The following is a 26,072-nucleotide window of genomic DNA, read 5'->3' as shown; positions in this document are numbered from 1 at the left end:
AACATTGGTACAATCCCCGGAGTGGATTATATCCCTGGACTAGAGTTGAGGATATATCTAGGAGAGGAAAAGGAAAGAGAAGTGACAACTGCTAGCAAGGCCCTTGATTTCCAACTGATCCAGTGGCTAACAGATCAGACTGGTTGTGTCGGGCACAAGTTGTTCTTTGAACTGGTCTTTTCTCAGGAATAGGCCATTACTCTCAGCAATCCTCCTGAAAAAAATGACATGTTGAACGTGTAAACTTAATCTATGTAACATATTAAAGCCAGTACATTTCTGTAATTTTGCTGTACTGCCTGAACCAAGGTTTGACAAAATCGCATTTGGAACCGGAAATTGCATGGGTTAGGTTTAGCATTGCATGGGCTGGCAAGGCTAGTAGACTGATGTTAGTATTTATCAAGTTGTAAAACACCCTTTTTCTTATCAAACATTTTTGTCACCAACCTATTTTATTCTTGCTCTCACCACATTTGTTATGGAGGTCTGGAAACAAAACACAAAGGCCTGTAATCATGATAGTCAATGTTCAATCTAATTAAATGCACATTTAAAGTGGATTATAAACTTGCAACTGTAATTGAATGTCTCACCCTGTTCGTCAAAGAAATGTTTCAATGTCTGATAGAATGAAATCTATATAGCAAGGAGGGACTCACCTGACTTGGTTTCTCTTTAGATGCCATTCTGATACTATATTAGCACTGTTGAAATGATTTGTTTGTTGAACACTCAGCTTTGTAGCTATACCAGCTGCTGGCAGCGATAAGGTCCTCCCTGGCTGACTCACAGTTCAGTTATTTTCAGTTCATTTAAGTTAATACAGGCATATAATAACCAAAATATTTCAGGAATGAGGGTTATTATTCTTCATTGTCCACCACAGTCTCAGCAAAAGAGTTATTATTTGTCAACTTTCACTCTGATCTAATACAGTTGATGTTCATTAAAATAAGTCCAAGAAAAGCACAATTATATAGCATTTACCTTCACCACTTAGTGACATCAGAGATGCAGTCAGAAAAAGTTTAATATGCAACAAGGCCCCCGAGGCAGAACTGAACTGGGATTGTTGCAGTTACATGGCACATGTCCTACCCCTTAGGTAACAACATACTCCCAAACCAGGATAAAACATCTCTTTGACTGGTTATGTTTGTTTTTATGAAAAAAAAAAAAAAAAACTACCGTTGCACACATTTGAAAATGAGGTGTAGCATCTCTAAGCTGCCACATCTTACAGACAACAACAGTAGGCAAGTGACTACTAGAAGTGAGTACTAGAAACATCATTAGGAAAGTTATCATAAAAAAAATAACATGACCAACATATTTACTTGGAAGCATAAATCTTGATAACTGTATATTTAGTATGGTGTCTCTTTTCTTTGTAACCTGTCTGTCTCTAGGTGCGGATGTTGGGCCCGCTGGGTTCATGCGACGATGTGGGCTCAGAGGAGCGAGTCAGCATGTTCATGGAGCTGGTGGACGGTGTTTTCCTGCACAAGATCATGACACACATGTAGGTAGCAGCATATAGATTGAGAGTTTGTCTTTTATTTTCATGAGTTAGTAAGAATTGTTCCTTTAGTGTGTATTTTTGTGTGTCTGGATTGAGTACATGAGCAATGAGTGACTTGATCTAGTGTTTCCTGTATGTGTCTTTGAAAGTTTGTCTGTGTGACCACATCCTGACATGGTGGTATCAGGTTGTAAACGTCACAGCCAGATGGGCTCCTCAAGGCTGCAACCAGAGATGGTGCTTAAGCGAGTTTATGAATTGTATTATTTGTAGTTCTTTTAGAGCTGACAATGTTTTAATTAATCTCTCAAGACTTCTTTACCCTGTCTGTGGCACTCAACCCCACTGTTCCCTATTCGACCTGTAAATCCAATATTTGTCAAAACAACACAGGTTGTTTTTCACAGTACACTTAGACATTACTGAAAGGAAATACAAAACAATATGCTTACTGGTGAAGTGAGTGCAACATCCTGGTATAATCCTATTACATTTTAGTTAGAAACGACATTGAGCACCTCATAAAATACGATTGGTAATAAAATAATTATATTGAATTGATTTGAAGTGGAATTTTCTCATCCACCCCTAGCCATTTGTCAGCGATTCAACTTTAAATGTATTGTCCCAGAGGGGACATTTGTTTTGCAGCCAGATGAAACAAAAAAACAAAAAACTAACAAGAAACACAGGCACACAGTCTCAGGCACAAGAAAGAAAAACACAAATACATCAAATAATAATATAAAACCGAGAGCTTGTAAAACCATTAATAAAACCAAAAATAAGACATCAGTCATTAGGAGTTAACAGGAAATGTCATCATTAGAATTTAATAGTTTGATGGCCTTGGTTGTAAAATTATTTTTCAATGCGATTGTATGCTTAGGGAATATTTTGTTTCGTTTTACATCCATAGAGTCGAGTCCTCCCTCATTCTTATTCCTCCCATAAAAAATATTTTCTGTGACAGTTAATATTTTTAAATTTATTATTTCATTAAAACCTGAAATATATATATTATTCAACATTTTAAGAAGGTTTGTCAATTTCCTAAACTGTTGACCAGTTGTTACTTGAACAGGAGGACACATTTGGCCCTAGTGAGTATTTCTGGAAGCAGGATGAGGGATTTGTGTGTTGATAGTAATGATTGAACATGTCCACCAGTGCAGTTATCTTACTTATCATTTTATATCTTCTGGAGTAGAAAAGCTTCTCAGAAAAGCATGAATACTGTCCACATTAACATCATATACTTTACTTAACCCACATATCTGCTTGTGTGGAATCTCTCTCCCATCCAGACAGCCCCACATCCACCATCAGACCACATGTTCATATTTTAGTTATTGTTTTCAGAAACAATGATAATCAGGCTATTGTTCTCCACACACTGAATGTAGGCTGGGCTGACTGGGGTGGGGGTTACCAGGATTTTATAGGGATTTATAGGAAAGTGGGTTACAGAGGAGGAGGTCAAGAAGAGGACTATTAGAGTAAAGCCACTCATAGACAGTTGGTAAATCAGTCAGTCAGAGAACCAGTCAGCTGTGAAATTAGTCAGCCTGTTAACCTATTATTCTCCCTGACCTGAACTGGGCGACAATAATAATATTTAATCTGGGCATCATCAGTTGACTGAGATTCACTTGTTGACTGGGAACAAAATGAGAAATAAATGTTTAAAAAGTTGGAATGCTTACTTTAGTTGAAACATTTGAAGTTGACTCAAAAATACTACTTCAGAAACAATTAGTGAAAGAGGTTGGACCAGCAATTAAACTGGAAGTACTGAAAGAAGCTGACATGACATCTAAGTGTAAGCACTGAGTAATGTATGAAATTACGTGTCAGCCCAGAGTGAAGACTGAGTTAAAGTGAAAGTGCTGAAAGAATTGGTGCAAAATGGTGCAACTTTAAAAGTACTAAGTTAATGATGTCAGAACTAAGTTCTAGAAGCAGCTAGATTAAATCAAATATGAGAAGTGTGAATGGTAGATGAGCTGCAGGCATGGAAGAAGGTTATGTTTCAGCTGTACGCAGTTTAAAGTTTGCATATGAAGAGTGGAAGTGAAAGAGCCTGTCCTGTTTGAAAATGTAAACTGAAACTTGAGACGCTTTAACCGTCAATTGAAGCATAAGCAATGAAAGGAGCTGAGCTGTTGGCTTTAGTGTCACTGAAGCAGATGAACTCCTGGTTAAAGATTAAAGCAATTTTGTCTCAGACCTTCAAAATCATATACTTAATTCATGTGTGAATCTTAATGGATTTGTTTGCTTCATTGAGTGTGTAAAATAAATGAAAGGAATTAATTCATTTTGTAAATGTTGCCATAGAACAAAGTCTACTGAAGTTAGTTAGTTAGTTAGTTAGTTGTAAAGAGTGGATGAAGTGTGATCCACAACAAGTGTCAGGCACATGGAGCTCAGGCAGTTAAGACCCATAGTAATGCACCCCCAGTACAATGAGTCTGTTTTCTGGCCTCTTTATATTTAAAAAGGTTTCTAACAGAGGTGAATTGGGCTCCAACTTGAAACTTACATCATGACAGTCATCGTAGGTCAGCCAGACTAGTTTACACTCCTCCTGTTCATATGCATATCAGTCTGGCACAAGCTCATGTGTTGATGTCAGTATAAATCCTTCCCTAGCACAATAGCTACCCTGGACCAGTGTGTGTGTGTGTAATGATCTTTGTCTTAAATAGCCTCTAATAACGTCAATCTTCGTGCTCCTGTGGTGCACGTGTGTCTCCATAGTGACCCTAGCCCCAGTAATCAGAGACTGAACAAGAATGTGAACAATGACTTGTCGCTTCGCCTTCACAACCTGAGTGTTCTCACCAAACACATCAGAACGTACTACCAGGTAAACACGCACACACACACACACACACACTGCAAACACTGCAAACAGTGAGCTAACTTACTCTGGCAACATATATGGTTCAGTTTTTATTTGATTTTATACCGATGCAAAAGTGTAAAACATTATTTTCATTATTTTTATTTAATTGTTATATCTTCTGCAGATAGTATATACTATGTTTGAGCTGTCAGCTCTCAGTTTGAATCTCTGTCTTTCTATATGGAGATGCAGCCCATATATTCAACTGGTCATCTTTACTAAAGAGGTGTGGTTCATTTGTCTTTTACCCATCATTCGCGTCTTAAGTACATTAGTGATGTTATCAAAGGGTTGTGTCTGGATTCATAGAAAACACAGTTATCATGGCAACAGTAAGTGGACAACAGCTTATTCAAAAAGTTGACAGTGTGCTATCTTGGGTTCTCACAATGTAATACATTGTACATACATTAGCATGTATGTCTGTCATGTCTGTACTGATGATGGAATGCATCAGTATGGATCAACCTTGAACTTGCTGGCCAGTGGTTTTTAGTGTACTTGCTGTATGACCAATAATCTGCACTGATCAATAGAGGCAGGAAATAACAATATAGATAGATCATCAGAAACAAATCCCATGCAAAAGTCCATAAAAAGCAAGTGACAAACTTGCAGGAAAAAAGAGGCAAGAGGAGCTGCTGTGGCTTAGCTGTAGAGCAGTCGTCCTTGGGCAAGATGCTGAACCCTGAATGGCCCCTCATAGATGTTTCACTGATTGAGGTCGCTTTGGATAAAAGCATTTCTCTTTCTCTCGTGCTAATTCACATGCACTCACACACAAACAGTGTCATTGGACTTGTGTAAACTCAGACTGGGTAAAAACAACATAATTCATAAACTTAGGCAATGTATGGAGATCCGGAGGAGATGACAGAGTGGTCCAGTGGTCTGAACCAGTAGGCAGTGCGCAGCACGAATGACAGAGACACAGAGAGGAGCAGTAAATTACTGAGGGAGTCAGTAAAAACTGTTAAAAAAAAAAAACGGTCCAAACGTCTATGAAAAGACACAATTATGACCCAAATATGTCCAAAGCTTTAATCCATACACCACCCACATCACTATCTGTGATCACCATGTCCGGTTTCCATTGTAATGTTGTCCCGTGAAAACAAGTACTACAATTTTGTCAGGAGGCAGCACGGAATTGTCTGTCCCTGCTGCTCATGTTGTAGTATTACATTTCACACAGAAATAGCAAAAACTGCCTCAAGGCCGATGCCAAATCAAGTGATGTGATGTGACCATCCGCTCAAAGCTAATCACAGTGGATGGTCAGAGGCATAAATTATGCGTGCATGTGTGTGCATGTCCACAGTGTGTTTTTTGTATAAATCAGAGATAAAGAGATCAGATGCAGTTGATTTGGCTGAGCTGCAGTCATGTAATGATTACTCTAAGCTCTTACCTCACACGGCAATGGCAGTGTGTCGCTTGCGCGTAGTAGCAGGTTTCTTAAATCCAAATAGTTTGGCAGATAAAGATGTACACAGTGAGTTGCTCAATGTGGTCAATTTAGGAGTAATTAACTAGTTATTGTAGTTTAGATGTGTTCATTTTTTTAGTGATGTTTTGAAAATCTGATATCCCTGAAGATTTATTTTGTTTATTAGAAATTTGGCCAGTGCACAGTAAATGCTCGATACTCATGTAGTTTTTCGTGTGTGTGTGTGTGTGTGTGTGTGTGTGTGTGTGTGTGTGTGTGTGTGTGTGTGTGTACTCAGTCTGAAGTGGGTCATTCCAGGCAGTATGGGGTTAATCTGTCTGGTTAATCTCTAACCACACACTCAGCCACACATGTGCATGCATACGCCTCATAATGTAACCTCAACTGAATGACTTGCAAGCAAAAAACTTGTGGATTCAGACAGTATGTCCAAAATAGGGGCACTGGAAAATGACAGCCCCCTAAGCACTCACATACCTCAGAATCTTATCCCTGTATATTAGGGTTGAGAGGACATGTAATTTTCTCTCTGGTTGAGCCCTTATTATCAAACATGTGCTCTACTTTGGCCTTCAGGCTTTGAGGTCAGCAGGCACGGGGGCATGGCTAGGTGACGACTGGATGGGAGCCTTTCGACAGCATGGAGAAATACTGGTCATCTGGGATGTTTACTTGTTGCTTAGTTTGAGTTAACAGGGTGGTGATGGATTAGGGGGTGGATTTTCACCCGGGCAAGAGGCTTGTTCTTAGAGGCTGGTGTTAAAATGAGGTATGCCTGCCTGGTGAGAGCTGTATACATGTAGTGTGAATCTACACAGATTAAGTGGCATCGACTGAGTTTATGATGAATCTTGCTTGTCTGCCAAGGACAGTTATAACCTGATGGATGCTTTAATAGGCCACTGACAGAGAGAGAGAGAAGACCATATGCTGCACAACAATAAAATGATGCCACAAAACACTAATCTATCAACATAAAAAAAAAAAAAAAAAATCTAGGTTGGCTGTTCAATCACAGTCTGATCCTTTCTGCATAGCAGGAGTTTTTGGGCGAGATACTGAAACCCAAATTGCCCCTGACTGCTGTGCCGTTTTCATATAAAAAGTGCTGACCAAAGATGCACAGTATAAGTGGGTGAATGGCAAAGAACTGTACTGTAAATTTTATTTGCGTAGTCATCAAGACTAGAAAAGCACAATGTAAATGCAAACCATTATATATATTTTTTTTTTTTCCTTGGCTTGACTTTGTCCCTTTAGACTTAAGCTTCACAATGCAGTCAGATGTATCCTGTTTGGGTTTACTTTTCTTGAGATGTGACAAGAACCTCTATCCAATTTTGGCAAATGGAATGGACATAGTAATCACAATATCTCACACCTGTGTATGTAATGTCTCACAGTTCACACTACATGTCAGGAGAAAGACTGGGCTGTGTAGTCAAAGAAAGACTTGTGAATTGTGTAGAGGAGCAAATTTAAAAAGACAATTCTACAACATTGAGTGTACTCAGGAGGACAGTGGCACCACGAGGTCGTAAAACCTGTGTAACTGAGCAAGACGAAGTTGAAGCTGTAGTCAGTACTGTAAAGCGCTTTGAGTGGTCATCAAGACTAGAAAGGCACTATAAATACAGACCATTTACCATCACCTAGATAATACCATCCCTACAATGAAGCATGGAGGGGGAGCATCATATTATAAGGTAGATTCTCAGACTGGGAAGGGCTGGGAGTCTGGTCATAGTTGATGGAAGAATGAATGAAGCCAAATACAGATATATCCTTTAAGAAAACCTGGGACTGGGATGACATTTCACCTGTCAGCACAAAAATGACCTGAAGCAAACAACAAGTCTCTGACTGTTCTTGAGTGACTGTGCCAAGCTAAAGCCAAAAGCTTAAACCTCAAAGAACATCTCTGGGTTATTGAGTGAAGATTTAAGTGCACAAAGTTATTCGTTTAGAGATTTTGAATTAAATCTACAACATAATACAATGTATAAAAAATGACGGAGTCTCTCTCTCTCACTCACTCTCTCTCTCTCACACACACACACGTATACATCCAGCTGGGGCTAGGCGTTGGCTTTCTTCTAATTAGATGATGTCCCAGCAGACACTGGCTGGTCCAGTGAATCCTCTGTCTCCCCAGCGACGAAGCAATAATTTGTTGTGTGTGTGTGTTGGAGAGAGAGAGAGACAGACAGAGAGAGGAGGGGTGTCTGTCACCCTCCTTCTGTTTGGTCCCTGTTGTACAATGGACAGTAACCTGATATCACAAGGTTTGAATACAAAGCAAAACTGTTTTCCCACGTCTACTGAGGTTTCCATCCAACTACTTCAATGATGTAGCCTACTGGAAGAATGAAATAATTAATTGATCATTTTATCCACTGATAATCAATGGATGAGAATTTAGCCAATAAAATTACCATTTGTTTGTTATAGTTTTGTAAGGATTACCAACTTTTCTGTTTGTCGTTGGTTTGGAATGGGCTGTTTGTTTGGCCCGTGGTATTGCTCTGAAGCTACTTCAGAATGATTCCTTGTCATTACTGAGTCCTTCTCAAACAGTTCTACTATTTGCTGTCACTACAATTTACAGTGCTTTTTATATACAATCTGTCATTCAGAGTGAAGTTAGAAAACAAATCCTACCAGGCTTATTTGCCATGATGATTTTATCGTCAATGTTTTTCATAAAATGAAACAGAATTTGCTACATTACTGTTCATGGGTGTGGCTTATATTTGAATGATTTACTGAACTGCTGTTATTTTTCATACATTGTATGGTGGAAATTTCAGAGGTGTATTAAGCAAGCAACACTGTTTTAGTTTATCCGAGGACGTAGAAGAAGTTAAGTTCAAGTTGGCCCACAGACTAAAGGCCCCGCCCCCCACCGACTGCTAAACAGTGTTGTTTGCTTATCTATTCAAATTTTGTTAAAATTAAATGTATCAGGTGTCTTCATTTGACACTGCACTTCCCTGAGCAATTAACGATACACATGGCAAGAGTAAAGCCAATCAGATGGTTTGTGATATTTGCGTTCCACATACAGACATACAGATAAAGAAAAAGACAGACAGATATTCGTGGAATTAGAAGGAAGATTTATATGTACAAGTTTCAATTCAGCTCAGTGTGAGTCTACTGCATTTCTCTCCTCTGCTCCCTGTTTCACTGTCTGTGTTTAAGCAATGGAGCAGTGAAGCATAGAGAGACAGGTTGACAACTCGTCATGTTAAGTAAAATTAAATCTTTCCAATAAGTGTCATAAATTTGTCTAAAAACAAATATGCAGAGATGTCTACCCCAAATCTCTGAAAGTCAGCCCAAGATTTTAGCATTTTATAAACTATAAAATGTTTACCAATCTGGTGACAGTGGTGTGGATGCTAGCAGCTCTGCTACTGATGCAAGGGAATATAGCCCTGACCAGAGCACTAGTAGCTCACACTAGTGCACACATTGAGCCCATCTGTCACATTGGGACTAGCCATCAGCAGCACTGGGAGGAATCCCACTGCATCAGTGGCCCTTCAAACTATTCATAAAGGCATTATCATGTTTGGCATAGCACTTGCTCTCTCTCCTGCCTCTCCTTTGTGCATGAGAGTGTACTGCTTGCATTTTCAGCGGGCAATCACAATAATACACCCTAATCAATCAGTCAAGTGAAGGAAAACTACCAAAAAAATCAGAAATTGCAACATGTCTACATACTGTTGGGTTAGTCTTATGTGCAGTTTGTTCACTTTGAGGCCTGCAGACAACCAAACAGTTCAGATCGCGTCAGTGTCCCAGGATAATGCCTCACTGAAGAGACCAGCCACAAGAAGCATGACTGATTATATATCAGTGAAACAGTTAACTATGAACATATCTACCCCAAAGGGTAACTTTTGAGAATGCATTCTGACTACCTCACAAGTTACTCTAGAGTTAGTGTAAAGAACTCAGGGCAGACATCACTTTACTCAGTGACATGAAATGTCTGGAGGGACATCAAACATGTTTTACCTTCTAAACATGAAACTGAATCATTGAAGTATCCTGGTCTCCTTCAACATTTAAATGACTGCTGTCTGTTTTGTCTTAGTACGTTTTCACATCAAAAAGTGTCTATGCTTAAAGGTCCAGTGTGTAATATTAACGTGAAAGGGATCAGACGGCAGAAATTAAATGTAAAATAATACAAGTAAAGTTTTCAGTAGTGTGTTTCATCTAAACTGTATGGAATGTTGTTTTCTTTACCCTTGAATGAACCCTTTATATTAACATACTTTATATTTACGCCAGGAGCGGGTCCTCTCTATGGAGGCCACCATGTTTTTTTTCAGTTGTCCAAACTGGACAAACTAAACACCTTATGAGTTTTTATGACAACTGAAAGCTACCACAGGTTCTATTTCATGTTTGGAATGGGAGGGTGAGGTGAGGGGAATTCAGCTCTAACATGCAACTTCAGCACAAGATGTCACTAAATTCTACACACTGAGCCTTTAACATACAATATCCTGTGGCTCCTGTGGAAGTGATTTGAATGTGTACTCTCTGTCTGTCACCCCCTTTCCCCTCTCACTTTACCACTCCTTGGTAACCATGGAAACTGGAGAACAAAGCCCTGAGCCTACATGGGATGTTTTGAACTTCATATCCTCTGGCCTACTTCATACGCACACACATTGTAATATACTGTGTGAAAGTGTGATTGCTTACTCTGGTCAAATTTATTGTAGTTTTACTATTTATTTATTTATTAGGAGTCTGCTGGTATGTGCATACTGAAGGGATGTGATTTTTGTGTTCATGATTAGTTAGCCTTTGATTTGTCTCCCAGAAAATTTGACTTAATGTATGACCTGAGCTCAATGCGACCCACTTCTCTTCTATTTTTGACTTTTATGAGGTCCACTATGCACGGCTCCAGACTTACCTCTATCACCGTTGCTCCATACTGAAAATTTTAGGAGCACCAACACAAAAAGTAGGCGCATTATAACGACATGCAACACAACACATTCATATTTATTTCCCTTCTTAACTGTTTTACTGATAAATGTTTTGGTAATAAATGGAGAAAAAAGAAATGCGTTGTTTTATTTTACAGTCACAAAGTGAATGGTGCTTTAAGTTCTGAGGGGAAAAAAACTAATTAAAGGTCCAGTGTGTAAGATTTAGGTGAAAGGGATTTTTGGCAGAAATTGAATATAAAATAATCCTAGTGATGTTTCACTGGTGTGTTTCATCTAAATTGTTTGATTTGTTGTTTTCTTTACCAAAGTTGGCCCTTTATATCTAAAAACGGTATATTTACATGGAGGGGGTTCCTCTCTGTGGAGGTCGCCATGTCCAAACTGGACAAACTTAAACCTTTTCAGTTTTCATGACAAGTGAAGGTTCTCTTTCATGTTGGGAAGGGGAGGGTGAAATAAGGATATTCAGCTGCAACGTGCAACTTCACCTTTAGATGTCACTATCTCTACACACTGAACCTTTAAGTTAAATGGTGCAAACATTTACACCAAATAGAAAAATTATAAATGTAAACATAAGGTATGTGGTCAAATCCTTACTGTTATTGCAGAACAACCAAGTAAACATGGAACTTCTCTTACAGAAGGCCTCTCCTTCCCCTCCCTTCAGAACACATCCCCTGAGGACCACTAGGGCCTGGCACCTCTGAAGGCCAACCCTTGTATTTGGGACTTCTAGCTCCTTTGCCCTAACTGAACTTCATCTGTACAGCCTCCTTGGCATCAAACTCCTCCAAGCTAGTTCCCTCAAGATATGTTCTAATCAGGTCCTTCACATGCAAGGAGCCTCTGACATCAGATTCAATCCTCTTCTGTGCTGAGAATTTTGTCATATTTTGTTCTGAAATTGGCTATTTAGCAGTTTTACTTTTGTTACCTAAGTACATGAGGATTAGGGCTGGCTACTGCCACTTATTTCCCAAAATGATTCCATTAGGATTCGCATGGTTTTGATTCGATTTCCGATTAGATATTGTTGTCATGATTTTAAAAACAATACACGCAACCAAAACAATGAACATAATGGGCTCTCTGGCTCTATTAACAACAATTGCTCTTGAATAAATATTTAACATTTGGCACAAGGTATATGTAACCAGCTCAGTAAAAAGGATGGGAATATAATTGAAATGACAAACACAACAGGATAATGTATTTAGTTATTAATCAATGGTGTGGGCTCATCCGTGTCGCTATGTTCACTATGTTCAACATTGACGCCTTGCTGTGTGTGTCACGTCTCATGTTGTATTGAGTACGAACAAATTGTTGACAACTCATTTTTCATTATGTTTAAATGCAGCCTCATAAACTCTGGAGTGAAACAAACAAACACTAAGAAAACGTCATGTACTGATCAGGTCCTAATAACTTGTGATAAGTGTTGGTATTTATTAGTTAAAGTGAGTGCAGGTCTGCAGGAGACTGGAGGAGGACAGAGGACATTCCATCATGGATCGACACTCTCTGGTGCATGTGTCTATAGCTATTTTCAGACATCCACTGAGCTGATCTGCAGGGGCTGTATGTGTGAACGCAAATGAAATTCCAGAGAAGCCATTGTGAGAGCACAGCAGGGGATCCTCTGCAGTTCTCACAAGCTAGTGTTGATGCTTGTAAACGGTGCAAAATGAAGACGAGGATGTTGTACTGTAAACAAAGACATGTGACCTTCACAGCAGAATTAATATGTTGCGTACTGCCTCTGCCTGCTGCACCACCCCTTGTCTGAATCCTCTGGTGGATTTGTTGCTGTTGTGAACGTGTCTAAGCGGAGAATCTCCCGCTGAGTTGTTCATGTGTGAAAGGCAACCTCTGGAGAAAGTTCAGACCTCAGTCTTTCTAGCTTTATTTGTTTTGAGTTATGTTTGTGCTTTTAACACGCAAACTATGAGGCACAGAAACAAACCTTTTCATTATTCTTACTAATTGTATCCAGGGCATTTTGACACTAAGAATTGTATATGTTGTATATGCATACAGTAGGAGCCGGCTTTCATTTGTATTTTAAAGCAGTCATAGTCGTGAGAGAGTTAGTGCAACACAGAGCTGAGTCACTCAGAGAAAGTTAGTTCTGCTGTTAGCTGTTAGAAATTGGAGCCCAATGTGTTAGCTGGCCACAGATTTGGGCCAGTGGTGTGTGAGTGCCTGCGTGCATGCGTGTGTGTGTGTGTGTGTGTGTGTGTGTGTGTGTGTGTGCGTGTGTGTGTGTGTGTGTGTGTGTGTGTGTGTGTGTGTGTGTGTGTGTGTGTAAAAGTAAAAATGGGTCAGTGTAGCAAACTGTATAGATCAATATTGTCAATATTAAGTGATATATGCTGCTGGTGATGTTGCTGCAGGACAATATTGATGGATCTCAGCTATCACTAGTACACACACACACTCTAGCATACATGTATAGAATAGAGACATTTCACATTGGTATACACCTAATTCACACTGTCTTGAGTATGTTTTTATTGTAAATAGACAGAGCACTTGTAACTGACAGCTGGGTAGTGTGTTGATGTGTACAGGTAATATTAGCTTGAGAGAATAGTGTAAGTCTACCTTTCTCATCTATAATGGAAAACCAGGTACACTGACCTTAGACGTGACACAAAGCCATAATCTTTTTTTCCGACAGAAGCTCAACTCACATGTTCATATAGCTTTAATGTAGATCCTTTTCCCGGTTATGTGCAGTATAGATTTGTGTTGCTACAATTATTGTGGACAAAATACTGAAACTGAAAAAAACTGAAACCAGACAAAGAGCCTGGTTTGCTAGCCCTCCTGTGAAAGTCATTTCTGCTGTTTGACCGCACTTCCCTTTGAGAATGATAATAATCACAGTGATGACAGTGATAGAAATTGTTGGTGGCATTGTATATTCCACCACAGTGTTGAGTTAAACATATGCGAATGTTGCTGATATGCCATATGTGATACATAAGATATCTATACTTGAACAAATCTATAGTCATTGCATGTGATAAATGATGAAAGATGAAAAAAAATGAAACGGCAAGTTTCATTTTGATTTATTGCGGCCGATACCATGACATGAAACAGTTAATTAAAAGCTTAGAAATGCTCCTGGTGTGTTGTCCAGGGCTTTTTAACTGTGATCACTACAACTCAACTGTTCTGATATATCAGACATGTGGAAGAGCATCGTTGTTTTTGTAGTTGCGGCTGGCATTATAAGATGATCCTTCTTGTCTATTATTTTGCAATTTATAAATGCTCTCCACCACATTTAAGTAACATCCATCAACCTTGTAGCAATGTTCTGATTGGTATGTCATTCCCAGGACAGCAGTCTGGGTTCTCTACTGCCCTCCTGCTGTGTAGCCTCTGCCGACAAAGCTCGCAGAGCCTCCGCTAACTTTAAACCCTACTGTATAATTATGTGCAGTGTTGCATGTGGCCTCACCCTTTTGATTCTTCAGAATGCAACATGACTTTTCCTCTCACCAATGTAATGTTCGGGTCCCTGAGTAGAGCAAAGCTATTTTTCAATCTTTTGTTCAAATTTATTTTTTAACCAACATGCATTATCCGTCAGTTGTTGAGGTGGACCGGATAAGATAAGCAAAATGTCATCTTAGTTTCTTTTTGACAGGATATATAAATATATTTTCTGTTGGTTTCGGGTTGTTATTGACCCTGTCTGTCACAAATCTGAGTGAAATAAAGTAAAACTTTGTGGCAAAGCTTCCAGTCAGTGTGTTTCAGCTGAAGTCCTTAAAGACATCTGGTAGCCAGCCCACATGTTTTATTCAAAGTGTGTGTGTGTGTGTGTGTGTGTGTGTGTGTGTGTGTGTGTGTGTGTGTGTGTGTGTGTGTGTGTGTGTGTGTGTGTGTGTGGAGAGAGAAAGACTGGCATGGTCTCTCATTACATCCTGGTTTATAGGTCAATGTAACAGTATCTGCAGGTATTGCTCTAGTGGAACTGTGGTGTAAACTGATAGTTTTATTTGCCTGGTTAGCAGATGACACTCTAGACCAGAGGACTATATCTCATTAAGTGGTGACTTTGGCTAAATGTCCACACTAGTATAGGTCATATAAAAAGTGTGAAGAAAGGTGAATGTGTTTTTTTCATATAACAGCACAGTCTCACATGTGACCTTTGATATATCTCCTTACGGTGAGAAGCTGAGTGTGAGATTGTGTACAGATGTGTCCTGTGCCAGGCCCTTCCCTCCACCACACAAGCACACACACCCGTGCTAAACCTTATACTTATGTCCTTCTATGTTATTTTCCTGCCTTTTTTGGATGACAGCCCTTTACCCCTGCCTCCCCTGATAGACTGGATTCTGTGATTGCTTTTGACTCATTTGAGTTAAAGAAAATATTTAGTTTATTTCAATTGGTCTGGAATATTCTCGACTGTCAGGTGCGTTTGGGAGACAGGAGAGGATGTCCTGGAATGGAAAGCATTCCCTCCTATGGGGTGTTTCTTTCCTGACTCTCTCTCTCTCCCTCCCTCCCTCTCTCTTTGTCGACAGGAGGGTGTTTCCTGTTGGCTGCTTGCCTATACACACTTGCACACGCAGGCAAACATGTAGCACACAAGTCTGGGTCAGTTAGTCGATGGACTTTGATTTATTTCTACAGAAGGTGTTCTTGTAAAAACTAGACACTTTCAGTTTTGCCTCTACACTCAGTGTTAGTGTCCCTCTCCACCACAATAAACAAGCTGCAGTAAAAGCAGCAACTTTTAAAGCTGCTAAACTATTTAATTTAACTTACAGTATTTTTTGTCTTTGTGCTTACTGGTATGTTGGTGATGAAGACGTTCCTGGTACATGATTGATTTTCTGGTGACAGGATTTTAGTCTCAAGAGGCATTATTCTCCACAAAAAACAATTCACAAAATTACTGCAGGAGGCTATTATGATGATGTTTGTTCATGTACTAATGCAGATTTTTGATGACACAGATATTTAAAGATATAAATGAAGTCAAATAATGTTCACAGATATTTAAAGCCTGTGAAACTTTAGCTGTATCATAGAAATTACACATTACACATTAGTTAAGCTTATATCAGTAAGTTAAATGTGATTAAATACAGCAAGACAGAGGAACAGTATACGTTACTTTTGTCGGACAGATTTTCATTAATATGAATTATATGATAAAACCTAATTATACATTGGTGGTGTAATTACAAACAACAGATTAGTGATTAATTGATATCTAGGTTGATTTTTGTGTTTTTCATTAATTTACCTCCAGTTGTGCGACTAGGAAAAACAATATGCGCTGCCTAGGCTGAGGGGCACTCCTCCCACTGCCCATTTTCAAGTTCATAGCACTGTAGAATCATAGCTAAGATATATTTAGGATTAGCCAATCAAAGGAAGGGTAGGGGCAGGACCTCTCCTGCCCAGTTTGAAGTCATGTGATTGGACGTTTTCAGGAATGTTTAACCTCATTTGTCGTTAAAAATAGTGGGATCATCTGAAACGTTTTAATATCAAGCTTGCACTATATTTTCACAGCACTTTGGTTTTCTAGCAGAGAGTATACTGACAAGTTGACTTTATACGTGTTAAATGTCCCACTTATCCTCGTCAGATTTCTTTAAGAATGAATTAAAGAGACCCTTATCTAAATGTTGATATAATTAAAGTAATATTTACCCATCAACTGTTATTTGATTTATTTATGTTGGAATATGATATCCAGAATCCGCCAAGCTCTTTGTTTAGATTCAGAATTAGATAGAAGTATACTGATATCTAATTTGTAACAAGGAGCCACCTTACTGCTTTGTTACCCCCAGTTGGCTGCTGATTTGACTGAGCTTGTAGTGCCTCACTTTGTCAAGTACATTGGCTGTGGCTGAGAGAGTAGAGCGGCCGTCCTCTAACCAAGTGTCCTTGGGCAAGATAATGAACCCCAAAAATGACCCCTTCTGAAAAGTGGTGCACAGAGATGCACTGTGTGAATGTGTGTGTGAATGGGTGAATGGCAATAACTGTACTGTAATGCACACTGAGTGGCCATTAAGACTGTCTATAGAAATACAGACCATATACATTATCTAATGCACAGTTATCATAGTCCCTGTAAGATTACAATGTATTTTTCTTTGTCGTTGCCCCCTCAACCTCCCCATCTGTGTTGCAGGAGAACTTACAGCAGTTAATAGTCATGCCCCTTCCCAACATCCTCTGCATCGCTAAGGATCCAATATCAGGTAACGCATGTCCTACACATTGTATAATACACCTACTGTTAATCCTGCATTCTTCTCTTACATGTACTGTAATATAGAACTCATTCTCTACAAGATTAATTACAAAAAACTGGCTGGGTTACTTATTACAGTCCTGCCACTCTAAAGAGGGCTGCGGTTTTCAAGATCTGCACTATTTTGGATATTTGTTCATGTTTCTTCTTGTATTGTCTTTGTCCTTGATTCTGCTGCCATGACATCATTGCAAACACTGGTCTCCTGGAGACTTAAAATGATATCTGAGTGGCAAATGTACAATTGCAGAGTTGACAACTGCATCTCATATTGTTTTTTCTTGTGAAATTAAGTATAGTGAGTGTACTAGTGTAGTCAGTCGAAGGTTAGCTGAAGCATTGTTTCCTGTAAAATTGCCTCAGGCATCATCGTCAACCTTGAGATTATTTCTTAATACATTATGTTTAAAGATTTTTTTATGAACACTTTTCTTGTAGTGTTCCTCATATATGAAGCACTTTGTAAACTCTTTTTTTCAAGTGTTGAATATTTATGCCTCTTATAGACAGCATGTATCTGTGTTTTGTTCCCTCTAGCCAAGAGCATGGAAGAACTGAAAAGACTTTTGTTACTGATACTAGGCTGTGCTGTTCAGGTAAAACACACACACACACACACACACACACACACACAAACACACAAACACACCCCAAACACAGCAGGTTACTGTGCCACCCAGAGTCTCCCAGGAAGTTTTTGTGTGTTTAGTTTTGCATGTCCGAGCACAGCCGTTCAGTGTGTGTCCTGATAAGGTGCAGGGTGGGACTGGATGTGGGTGGGACTGCAGGATTCAAAAACACATGGAGTCATATTAATGGTTTCCTGAAAGAACATTCATCATGTTTGTGGAGCTGAAAAATGTTGGATATTTAATAGTCAAATGTTTGGCAGTGTAGCCTTGCTGAAGTTCACCTAAGCACCTAGTTTGAGTTTGTATTAACTTATATTCATATAAGTTATTTAAGGTTATTTAAGCTGAGCAGTTATTTAACTAGTTCGGCAGTATAAAATCAGCTCATTTTTAAATCCATCCTTAGTAATCCTTATTGAAAGTGTAATTGTAAAATACATCCAGAAAGCGTATGGGTTACCTGTAAGTAAAGAGGTGTGGCCAGTCATATGGGAGGTGTTTGCTCATTCAGCTCTTTGTTGTCTCTTGTTTCCTCCTCTCCCATTGGTTTGAACCCACTTTTTGCTTGTTTTTCTTTGCCCACGGCTGCACTGTTTCTCCCCTCCTCGCTCCCTTCTTTCTAATTCCCCTCCCTTTTGTCTCCCTCCCTGTTCTTGTCTTACTGGTTCCATGAAAGAGGAAGGCCATGAGGGAGCAATGAATGGAAAGACAGAGGGATGGAAGGACTGATAAAGTCACATTGAAATGCTGTTCCTGTTGTTCAACTCTAAACAAACAAACATTTTACATTAAACTATATTTGACACCGGTGTAATGGGAACACACAGAAACATTAACAGCCTTGAGTTTTTTTTATCTTAATTTTTAAAAATTACAGTTCTAATAAATATGTTAATTTTTTTCAATTTATCTCCCTCTGTGTCTGTGTGTGTGTGTGCGTGCGCGTGCATGGTCAGTGTGAGCGTAAGGAGGAGATGATAGAGAAGATCAAACTGCTGGACATTGAGACCCAGGCCGCCATTGTCTCTCACATCCAGGAGGTCAGTAGATCAAAATGAGTCTGTTGTCATCCAGTGAGCAGTTTAGGTCAAATATTTTTTTATTTTGTTTTAGTGTTTTTCTTACTCTACAGCATTTAAAATAATCGTTATCAAAACTACACTCACTATATTTTCCAAAGCTGTCATACGCATCTTGTGTTCTCCATCAGCATCTGTTTGGTGACCTTTGACCTCCTCGTCAGTGGTCTAACCAGTTTTGGTATTCAGATAGCAGATGTTGTCTGTCTCTTGTCCAGACTCCTTGCTGTGTCACTGATGAAGTGTTTCTGTCACATGTCAGGTCATGATGGTATTTTAAGGTGGTGGAACAGTGTGTGTCGACTCTGTGTGATGCCTGCAGTGCTCCATTTCTGACATGGTGTTAAGCAAGGGCAAGATTTGCATCATTAGTCTTAAGGATCGAACATACTTTTGGTTTTCCGTGTCTGCTGAGAGTTGCGTTCTTTTTCCCGTCTCATGTACATGCCCATGGTTCCACTTATACTAAAATGAGGTTCAGGGTAAGTCTTGCGTTTATATAGCACTTTTCTAGTCTTGATGCAGCACTCAAAGTGCTTTACAGTACAGTTTTTTGCCATTTGCCCATTCACACACACACACACATTAAGTGCATCTATGGGCATCTTTTTTTTTTCTATAAGAGGCAATGTGGGGTTCAGTATCTTCCCCAAGGACACTTCGGCATCCAGATGGGGAAGACCTGGATCGAACCGCAGACCTTCTGGTAACAAACGACTGCTCTACCCCCTCAGCCACAGTACATGCATACCTGATCCCACATTCTATTCCAGTAGGTGGATACATTGTACCGGGAGCATGTGCAGTTGATGTGCACAGTTACACTGAGTACAGTAACAAATGTTGAGCTGCACACCGATGTCCGCATAGGGGTCCATGCAGACTGGTGGATTTCAAAACTATTATTTTGAATTTGCCTTTAGTATCCACTGGCTCAGAGTATACACCCCAGACCTGCCACTCCTCCCTCTCTTTATCCCCCATCTTCATTTATTTAATCTTTCTTAGCTGTTTAAATTATAAGTTGATTGATATAATATTTAAAAGTTATTTACTTTTATTGATCAAAAACCCACTTATTAGATGTGAATATTTCAAAATGCCAAATGTTTCCTGGTTTTTGCTTCCCAAAAATAGAATTCTTCAGCTTTTGAACTGGTGATTGGACAGTAATTGCAATTTGAATATGTCAACTTTAGTTTTGTTAACTAAATAAGTAAACATTCAAATATTTGGCAAATGTTTGACTGTTTAAATAATAATGGAAACAATTGTTAGATATTGCAATTAGTGCAGCTAACATGTAAAATCGTTGCTCTTTGCAGGAGGTACCTCAACACTAATATATTATGCTAAGATGTATAGAGATATAAATAGTGGTCCATGTGAGCAGGTTTCCTGTACGCTGCAGCTGCTTATCTTCTTCCTGTTCACTCACTAACTTAATGCGTTGGTTGATGTTATTGATATGATTATACTAATGCAGTGCAGCTTGTTTTAAGTGTTATAACGTACTTGTGCCACATGTCAGGTGGGGTAGAAACTGTTGTTACATTGTTCCTTTATTTCTGTTCATTTCAACCTCCAAGAAATGTCCCATGGATGCCTCAGAACATTTGCGTTGTTTCATCTCCATACAACATGAAACATGTCCAACAATAACAGCTTGTCAGTAGCAATCAGTGTAAAGACAGTTAATTTTAAACAGCAATATTGTGTGTGTGTGTGTATTTTGCAGGTTACCCATAACCAACAGAATGTACTCGACCTTTCCTGGCTGGAGGAAGGAGCAGAGCTTGTGCATGAAGAGCTGGAGCCTCTGTCCCGTAACATGGCCACGTCACTACAGCAACTGATTGACCAGAGAGACAAAGCCAGTGAGGTACAGAGACACAAGACCCACTACCAGGCAGATAATGTTATTTAATCAATAATGATAAAAGAAAATGTTAATCTATACATGGTATATTTAAATGGATTAATGTATTAAAGCACAACATATTCATTATTGTTTGCATTCTTATATGATATAAAATGTATATTAAGATTTGTAGTGTCCAGTGATGTTATGCTGTTTCATCATATTTTCCTCTCTAACAATAATGCACACATTTTGTGGTGCGATTAAAGGATGACATTAAAAAGTCTACTCGTAGCATTACTTTAATGGGCAAACAAAAACTCTGCCCTCCAGGTGATTTTGGATTTGAGCCAGGAGAGGGATTACCTGTTCAGTCAGCAGCCCCAGGAAGGATGCAGGAACCTGGGCATGAGCAGCCCACAGCGAGGGCAGAGCACTGGAGGTGTGGGAATGAATGTTGGAGGATCAGCTCTGACCAAAGAAGAGAGACAGCATCTGTCTGTGGAGCTTGCTGATACCAAGGCCAAGCTTCGCAAATACAGACAAGACCTGTAAGTCTTTAGAGTCAAAATCTGAATGTTTGCCTAATGACTTGAACACAAACTATGAATCAATCTGATGTAGTCCTTTTGATACTCATCAGTCCTTTAAAATGGTATTTCATTGTAATATTTTCCAGTTTGCAAAGTTTTAAACATCAGTCATCCAGAGAGTCCATGTATTAGGAGATTAACTACACTACATGCTCTCATTGTGGACAAAGCAACTGGAAGTCATTCTGCAGAAATGACAATCTAGATTATTTCACCAAATAATATCAAGGCTTACATAATAGTTAATAGTTTACAGTGAGTTTTATAATCTCACTACTGTGACGTTTTAATCTCATGAATGACTTTCAACCTATCTGGGTCATCTTGGTGTGAAGCAGTTGACACAGCATAATGATGGATCTATTTTAATTGAAGCTGCTTGTGCATGTGTGTTTGCAGTGAGGAGAAAACAGAGCAACTGATGGATTCAAAACATGAAGTGGAGCGTCTGGATCAGGAGTTACAGAAAGTAAAACAAGAGGTTCGGACCCATTTATATGTAGTAGATGTGTGTGTAACACATATCTGAATGGAGAAAAATGGTTTTAAATGCACTTCACATGCTTTGTTTTGTTGGAGTCGAGACAGGGGGTAGAGTCAATTAGTGGCAGCTTTCTGCTGTTAAATGTGGGGAAAGCGATTCTAAGGAGTTGATATTTGAATTCAAGAACAAAACAAAATCACTCCTCCCTTCACTGGCCCTTCAGAAGCTTCATACCCAGCATGCATACATGTCCCTTTTCAACTCTGTGGTCTCTCCACTGCTGAAAGGGCTCAACGATGTTCACTGGAGTTTTGGCCCTTTCGTTATTTCATCATCTTCTTTGGGTTAGCTGTAGTGATAATGTGATTTCTGTTGGAAATCAACCCAATAATCAAAATCTTTGGTTTTAAAACTTCCTTTACTAATAGTTCAAGGTTGTGTTAAAATACTGTTCAATTTTTAGCTTATACGCTTATGCGTTTATATATATATATATATTTATATTTAATGAAGACTATACAGTACTTTATTATACTATGATACTTTATTCTAGTTATACTATACATTACATTAGTTATCTGGGTTATAGTTATTTTAATTTCTTGATTATTCTGGGAAAAATGCATTTCTTGAAAAATAATAATTATGCGTTGGTGTGCTTGTTCAGAATCAGTCGCTATCTTGTGAGGCTCGCTCAGCCCGAGTGTACCGGGACGAGGTGGACTCTCTGAGGGAGAGAGCATCCAGGGTGGACAGGCTGGAGACTGAACTGACCAGATGTAAAGAAAAGCTCAATGATGTTCACTTCTACAAGACCAGAGTAGAGGTACAGTCACAGTTTCACGCAACACACAAGTGTGCACTCAACCATCATATTACAACAACAGGACTAATATTTGTATATCTTATTAATGGAGACATTTAGTTTGATTTTGTAGATATTTTCATATCTGGTTTGTTTGTTTTTACAATGTGTGATTGTGTGTGTGGTTATGCAGGAGCTTCGTGAGGACAACTTTACTCTGATGGAGACAAAGATGTTGCTGGAAGAGCAGCTGTCAGCCTCTAGGGGGCGCTTTGAAAAACTGCACACACTGGAGAAAGACAACCTTTTACTACGGGCTAAGATACACGACCTGGAAATGGTATTATTCTGTATTTCTATCTATGTACAATTATATATGTTCTTCAATTATATTGAAATATAATGATACAAACATTTTCATATATTATAAAAAACTTTCGAAGCAGCCATTTCTGTCAGCAAAGCAGCTGTATACATGTTGAAGACTTAATTTAATTGAGAGTTTTCTAAAAGTGATAGTTCACCCAAAAATTTAAATGCAGTAATTTTCACACTGCTATGCTGATGGAGGGGTGGGCAAAGTGTTTGAGTCCACACAGAACACTTCTGGAGTTTAAGGGGTAAACTTTGAGGAGTCAAAGGTGATATACACTTCAAATGTAATAAATAACAGAAAAAAACATAACATGCCTCCATACTGCTAGTGCAGTATCACCCAAGTGTCCACAAGCCCCGAAATTCATGAACTATCCCTTTAACCTCTGTTTAGTCCTATCACATTGATGTTAAAATTTAGCTGATAAAGTATGATATAATTCACCAGTTGCAATTATGTGTGTGGAACAAGTTTTCTTCCTCTAGTTTGAATGTTTGAGAATACATTGACACCTTTGTGTGTGTGTTGTGCAGGAGAGGGACAATGAACGTCAGAGGCTGGAGGAGCTTGTGGAGGAGAACATGCTGCTGGAGATCGGACAGAAACAGAGTATGAACGAGTCAGCTCATCTCGGCTGGGAGCTGGAGCAGCTGAGCAAGAACCACGAAAACACTAACACAGAGAGTAAAAGCCCAATTTCCTATTCTATTATTTTGACGTATATGCTCTTCAGTTTGTGTTTCCAGAAATATTCTCTATGTCCTGTCCTAACCAAAGTAATGTTCTCTGCTGCAGCCCGTAAGTCACTGGTCCATGAGCTTAACGAGTGTGTTTCCAGTCGAGTGTTGAAGCTGGAGAAGGAAAACCGGGAGCTTCAGTCCTCTATAGACAGACTGAAAGAAGACAACCACCTCCTGCAGCAGCAGCAGCTCCACACCCAGGAGCTGGACAGGGAGAACCAGAGTCTCAGCAAGAAGGTGGGAGGTCTGGGTTTGGCCGAGCCATTTGTACAGCGAGGAAGTAATAAGAAATACTTCAAAGAAAAGAGATGCAGACAATCTAAATGACACTACAAAATATATTCTGTCACTGTTACAGAGAATAACTGATTTTCTCTGATATTTGTTCCTTATAAGTATGGTATCTTTATCTTTTGTTTTAGTTGGAGCGTCTCCAGGGCTTGCTGGACCAGGAGAGACTGACCAATCAGGACATGGAATCTCTGGGGGAGGAAATTTTGAAGGAAAAGCAGAGTCTGGAGAGAGAAATGCATGTTCTGAGGGCAGAGAAGGATCAGCTGGTAAAATACACACAAACACACTCATTATTAAAATATGAGACTGAAACGTACTCTTTGTTGATGCCCTTGCCCCTTTCTTCTCCAATCAGATCTCAGAGTTGGAGAGTGAGAAGCAGCACCTGTCTGATGCGGTGGTGTCCCTTCAGGAGCGTGCACAGTCCAACAGTGAGGCAAGAGTCCGTGAGGTGGAAGCAGAGAATAGTTTACTTCACCAGAGCATCACTGACACCAGCTCCCGACTGGCCAGCTTGGAAACTCAACTCAAAGTAACAAATGAGGAGGCAGAGCGGCTGAGGGAGAGGGCAGGACGGTGTGTGGAGGCAGAGAGAGAGGCAGCAAGGCTGGAGCGGAGCAGGGACACCCTGAACAGAGAAGTAATAATAATAATACATTTATTTATTTATTCCTGTATTCATAATTGAAAACCAATCTTATTATTCCAACAAAGCCTGTAAAATGTAGTTGCCCCTGTTTTTTCCAGGTGGTGTCTCTGCGTACATGCAGCGAGCGGTCAGAGGCTCTTGAGAAGCAGGTGTCCTCCTTTGAGCAGGAGGTGCACAGACTGAAGAGGGAGGCAGTGGAAGCCCAGCAACAGCTGCAGCAGCTGAACAGGCACGAGGTAGAAAACAGCCTGATGTCAAAGGAGAACCTGGACCTCCGCTGCTCACTGGAAAACTTGCGCTCCTCATCTGCTCGTCTAGCTACCCTGCAGGAGGAGCATACGGAGGTCCAGAGAGAAACACAGGAGCTGAAAAGGAGGCTGGAAGAGGTCAGAGAGGAGACACAAACAGAGAGGAAGAAGGCAGAAAGGCTGGAGGTGAACATGGCAACTCTGAATCAGGAGAAGCATCGATTAGAAGAGGAACTAGAGAGGAGTAAAGAGGAGAGGGAGGAGGTAGAGAGGGAGAGACAGGAGATGCAGAGCAGAGAGGAGGAATGGAGAAGGGAAGTAGAGGACCTGAAGGAGGAGCGTAAAAGGAGGGTGGAAGGAGACAAGGAGAGGAGGAAGCTACAACTGGACCTGGAGCAGTCAGAGAAGGGCAGAAAGCATCTGGAGAAAGAGAGCTTGAAGATCAGAACTCTGCTGGAGGGAAAAAAGACAGAACTTGAGGAGAGGGTCAGGCAATTAGCTACAATTGAAAAGGAAGGCGGGGCTCTGAGTAAGGAAGTGGACAGGCTGAAGGAGGTGGCAGTCAAAGCCAAAGAGCTGGAGCGGGAGAACAAGGAGCTACAGAAACAGGCGACTATTGACAAGAGAACTCTGGCTACACTGAGAGAGGTGAGAGGAAAAGCTTCAAAGTTTCAAATGGTTATTCATTTTGTATCCATGGAGTAAAAATCATGAACATGACAGTGTTGACCTCAGAAATTGATTCTTGTCAGTATTGTAGAGCTGATGCAATGTGTTCCCACCAGAATAGAATGTCACAAAGCAAACCACAGGATCCTTTTAAAGGCTGTTCCTTAACCCATTTTACATATATTATTAGATATTTTGATTTTCTAAGCATTTTAAAGATGTGCTGGTTTACTACCTCCTCATCTTGGAAACTGTCTTTGAACAAATCTCATCACACAGATCATTTAGTGTCTCTGTCAGTGTCAAAACATACCCCTGACAACTGGGAGTTTTTTAGAATGCACATGTGATATGATCCAAACCTCAAATAAAAAAAAAAAACGTGTGATTCTGTTTAATCAATAAATGTTTCCAAGGTCCAGAGTAAGCTCACAATCTCAAGGCTTCCCCTATGCTCA

General features: G+C 39.7%; 1 protein-coding gene across 4 annotated transcripts in view; it reads left to right on the top strand.

The window, feature by feature from the left end:
- The window catches only part of ccdc88c (coiled-coil domain containing 88C), a 44,031-nt gene that overhangs the window by 1,440 nt on the left and 16,519 nt on the right, over positions 1–26,072 (top strand). For 3 of the 4 annotated variants that reach the window (XM_020085053.2, XM_069536399.1, XM_069536400.1), the window contains exons 2-16: positions 1,413–1,525; positions 4,289–4,397; positions 17,062–17,131; positions 17,722–17,780; positions 18,773–18,856; positions 20,634–20,777; positions 21,090–21,307; positions 21,749–21,830; positions 22,501–22,659; positions 22,832–22,978; positions 23,548–23,698; positions 23,810–23,991; positions 24,177–24,314; positions 24,404–24,688; positions 24,796–25,593. In XM_020085053.2, coding sequence (XP_019940612.2) covers positions 1,413–1,525; positions 4,289–4,397; positions 17,062–17,131; positions 17,722–17,780; positions 18,773–18,856; positions 20,634–20,777; positions 21,090–21,307; positions 21,749–21,830; positions 22,501–22,659; positions 22,832–22,978; positions 23,548–23,698; positions 23,810–23,991; positions 24,177–24,314; positions 24,404–24,688; positions 24,796–25,593 — 2,739 coding nt within the window. The remainder of the gene's footprint in view (positions 1–1,412; positions 1,526–4,288; positions 4,398–17,061; positions 17,132–17,721; positions 17,781–18,772; positions 18,857–20,633; positions 20,778–21,089; positions 21,308–21,748; positions 21,831–22,500; positions 22,660–22,831; positions 22,979–23,547; positions 23,699–23,809; positions 23,992–24,176; positions 24,315–24,403; positions 24,689–24,795; positions 25,594–26,072) is intronic. The other variant, XM_069536398.1, reaches the window with a different exon arrangement.

The sequence above is a fragment of the Paralichthys olivaceus genome, chromosome 12 (genome assembly GCF_024713975.1).
Source record: "Paralichthys olivaceus isolate ysfri-2021 chromosome 12, ASM2471397v2, whole genome shotgun sequence".
Taxonomy (NCBI): domain Eukaryota; kingdom Metazoa; phylum Chordata; class Actinopteri; order Pleuronectiformes; family Paralichthyidae; genus Paralichthys; species Paralichthys olivaceus.
Note: the sequence above shows the minus strand (reverse complement) of the source record. Positions and strands in the feature narration are given on the sequence as shown.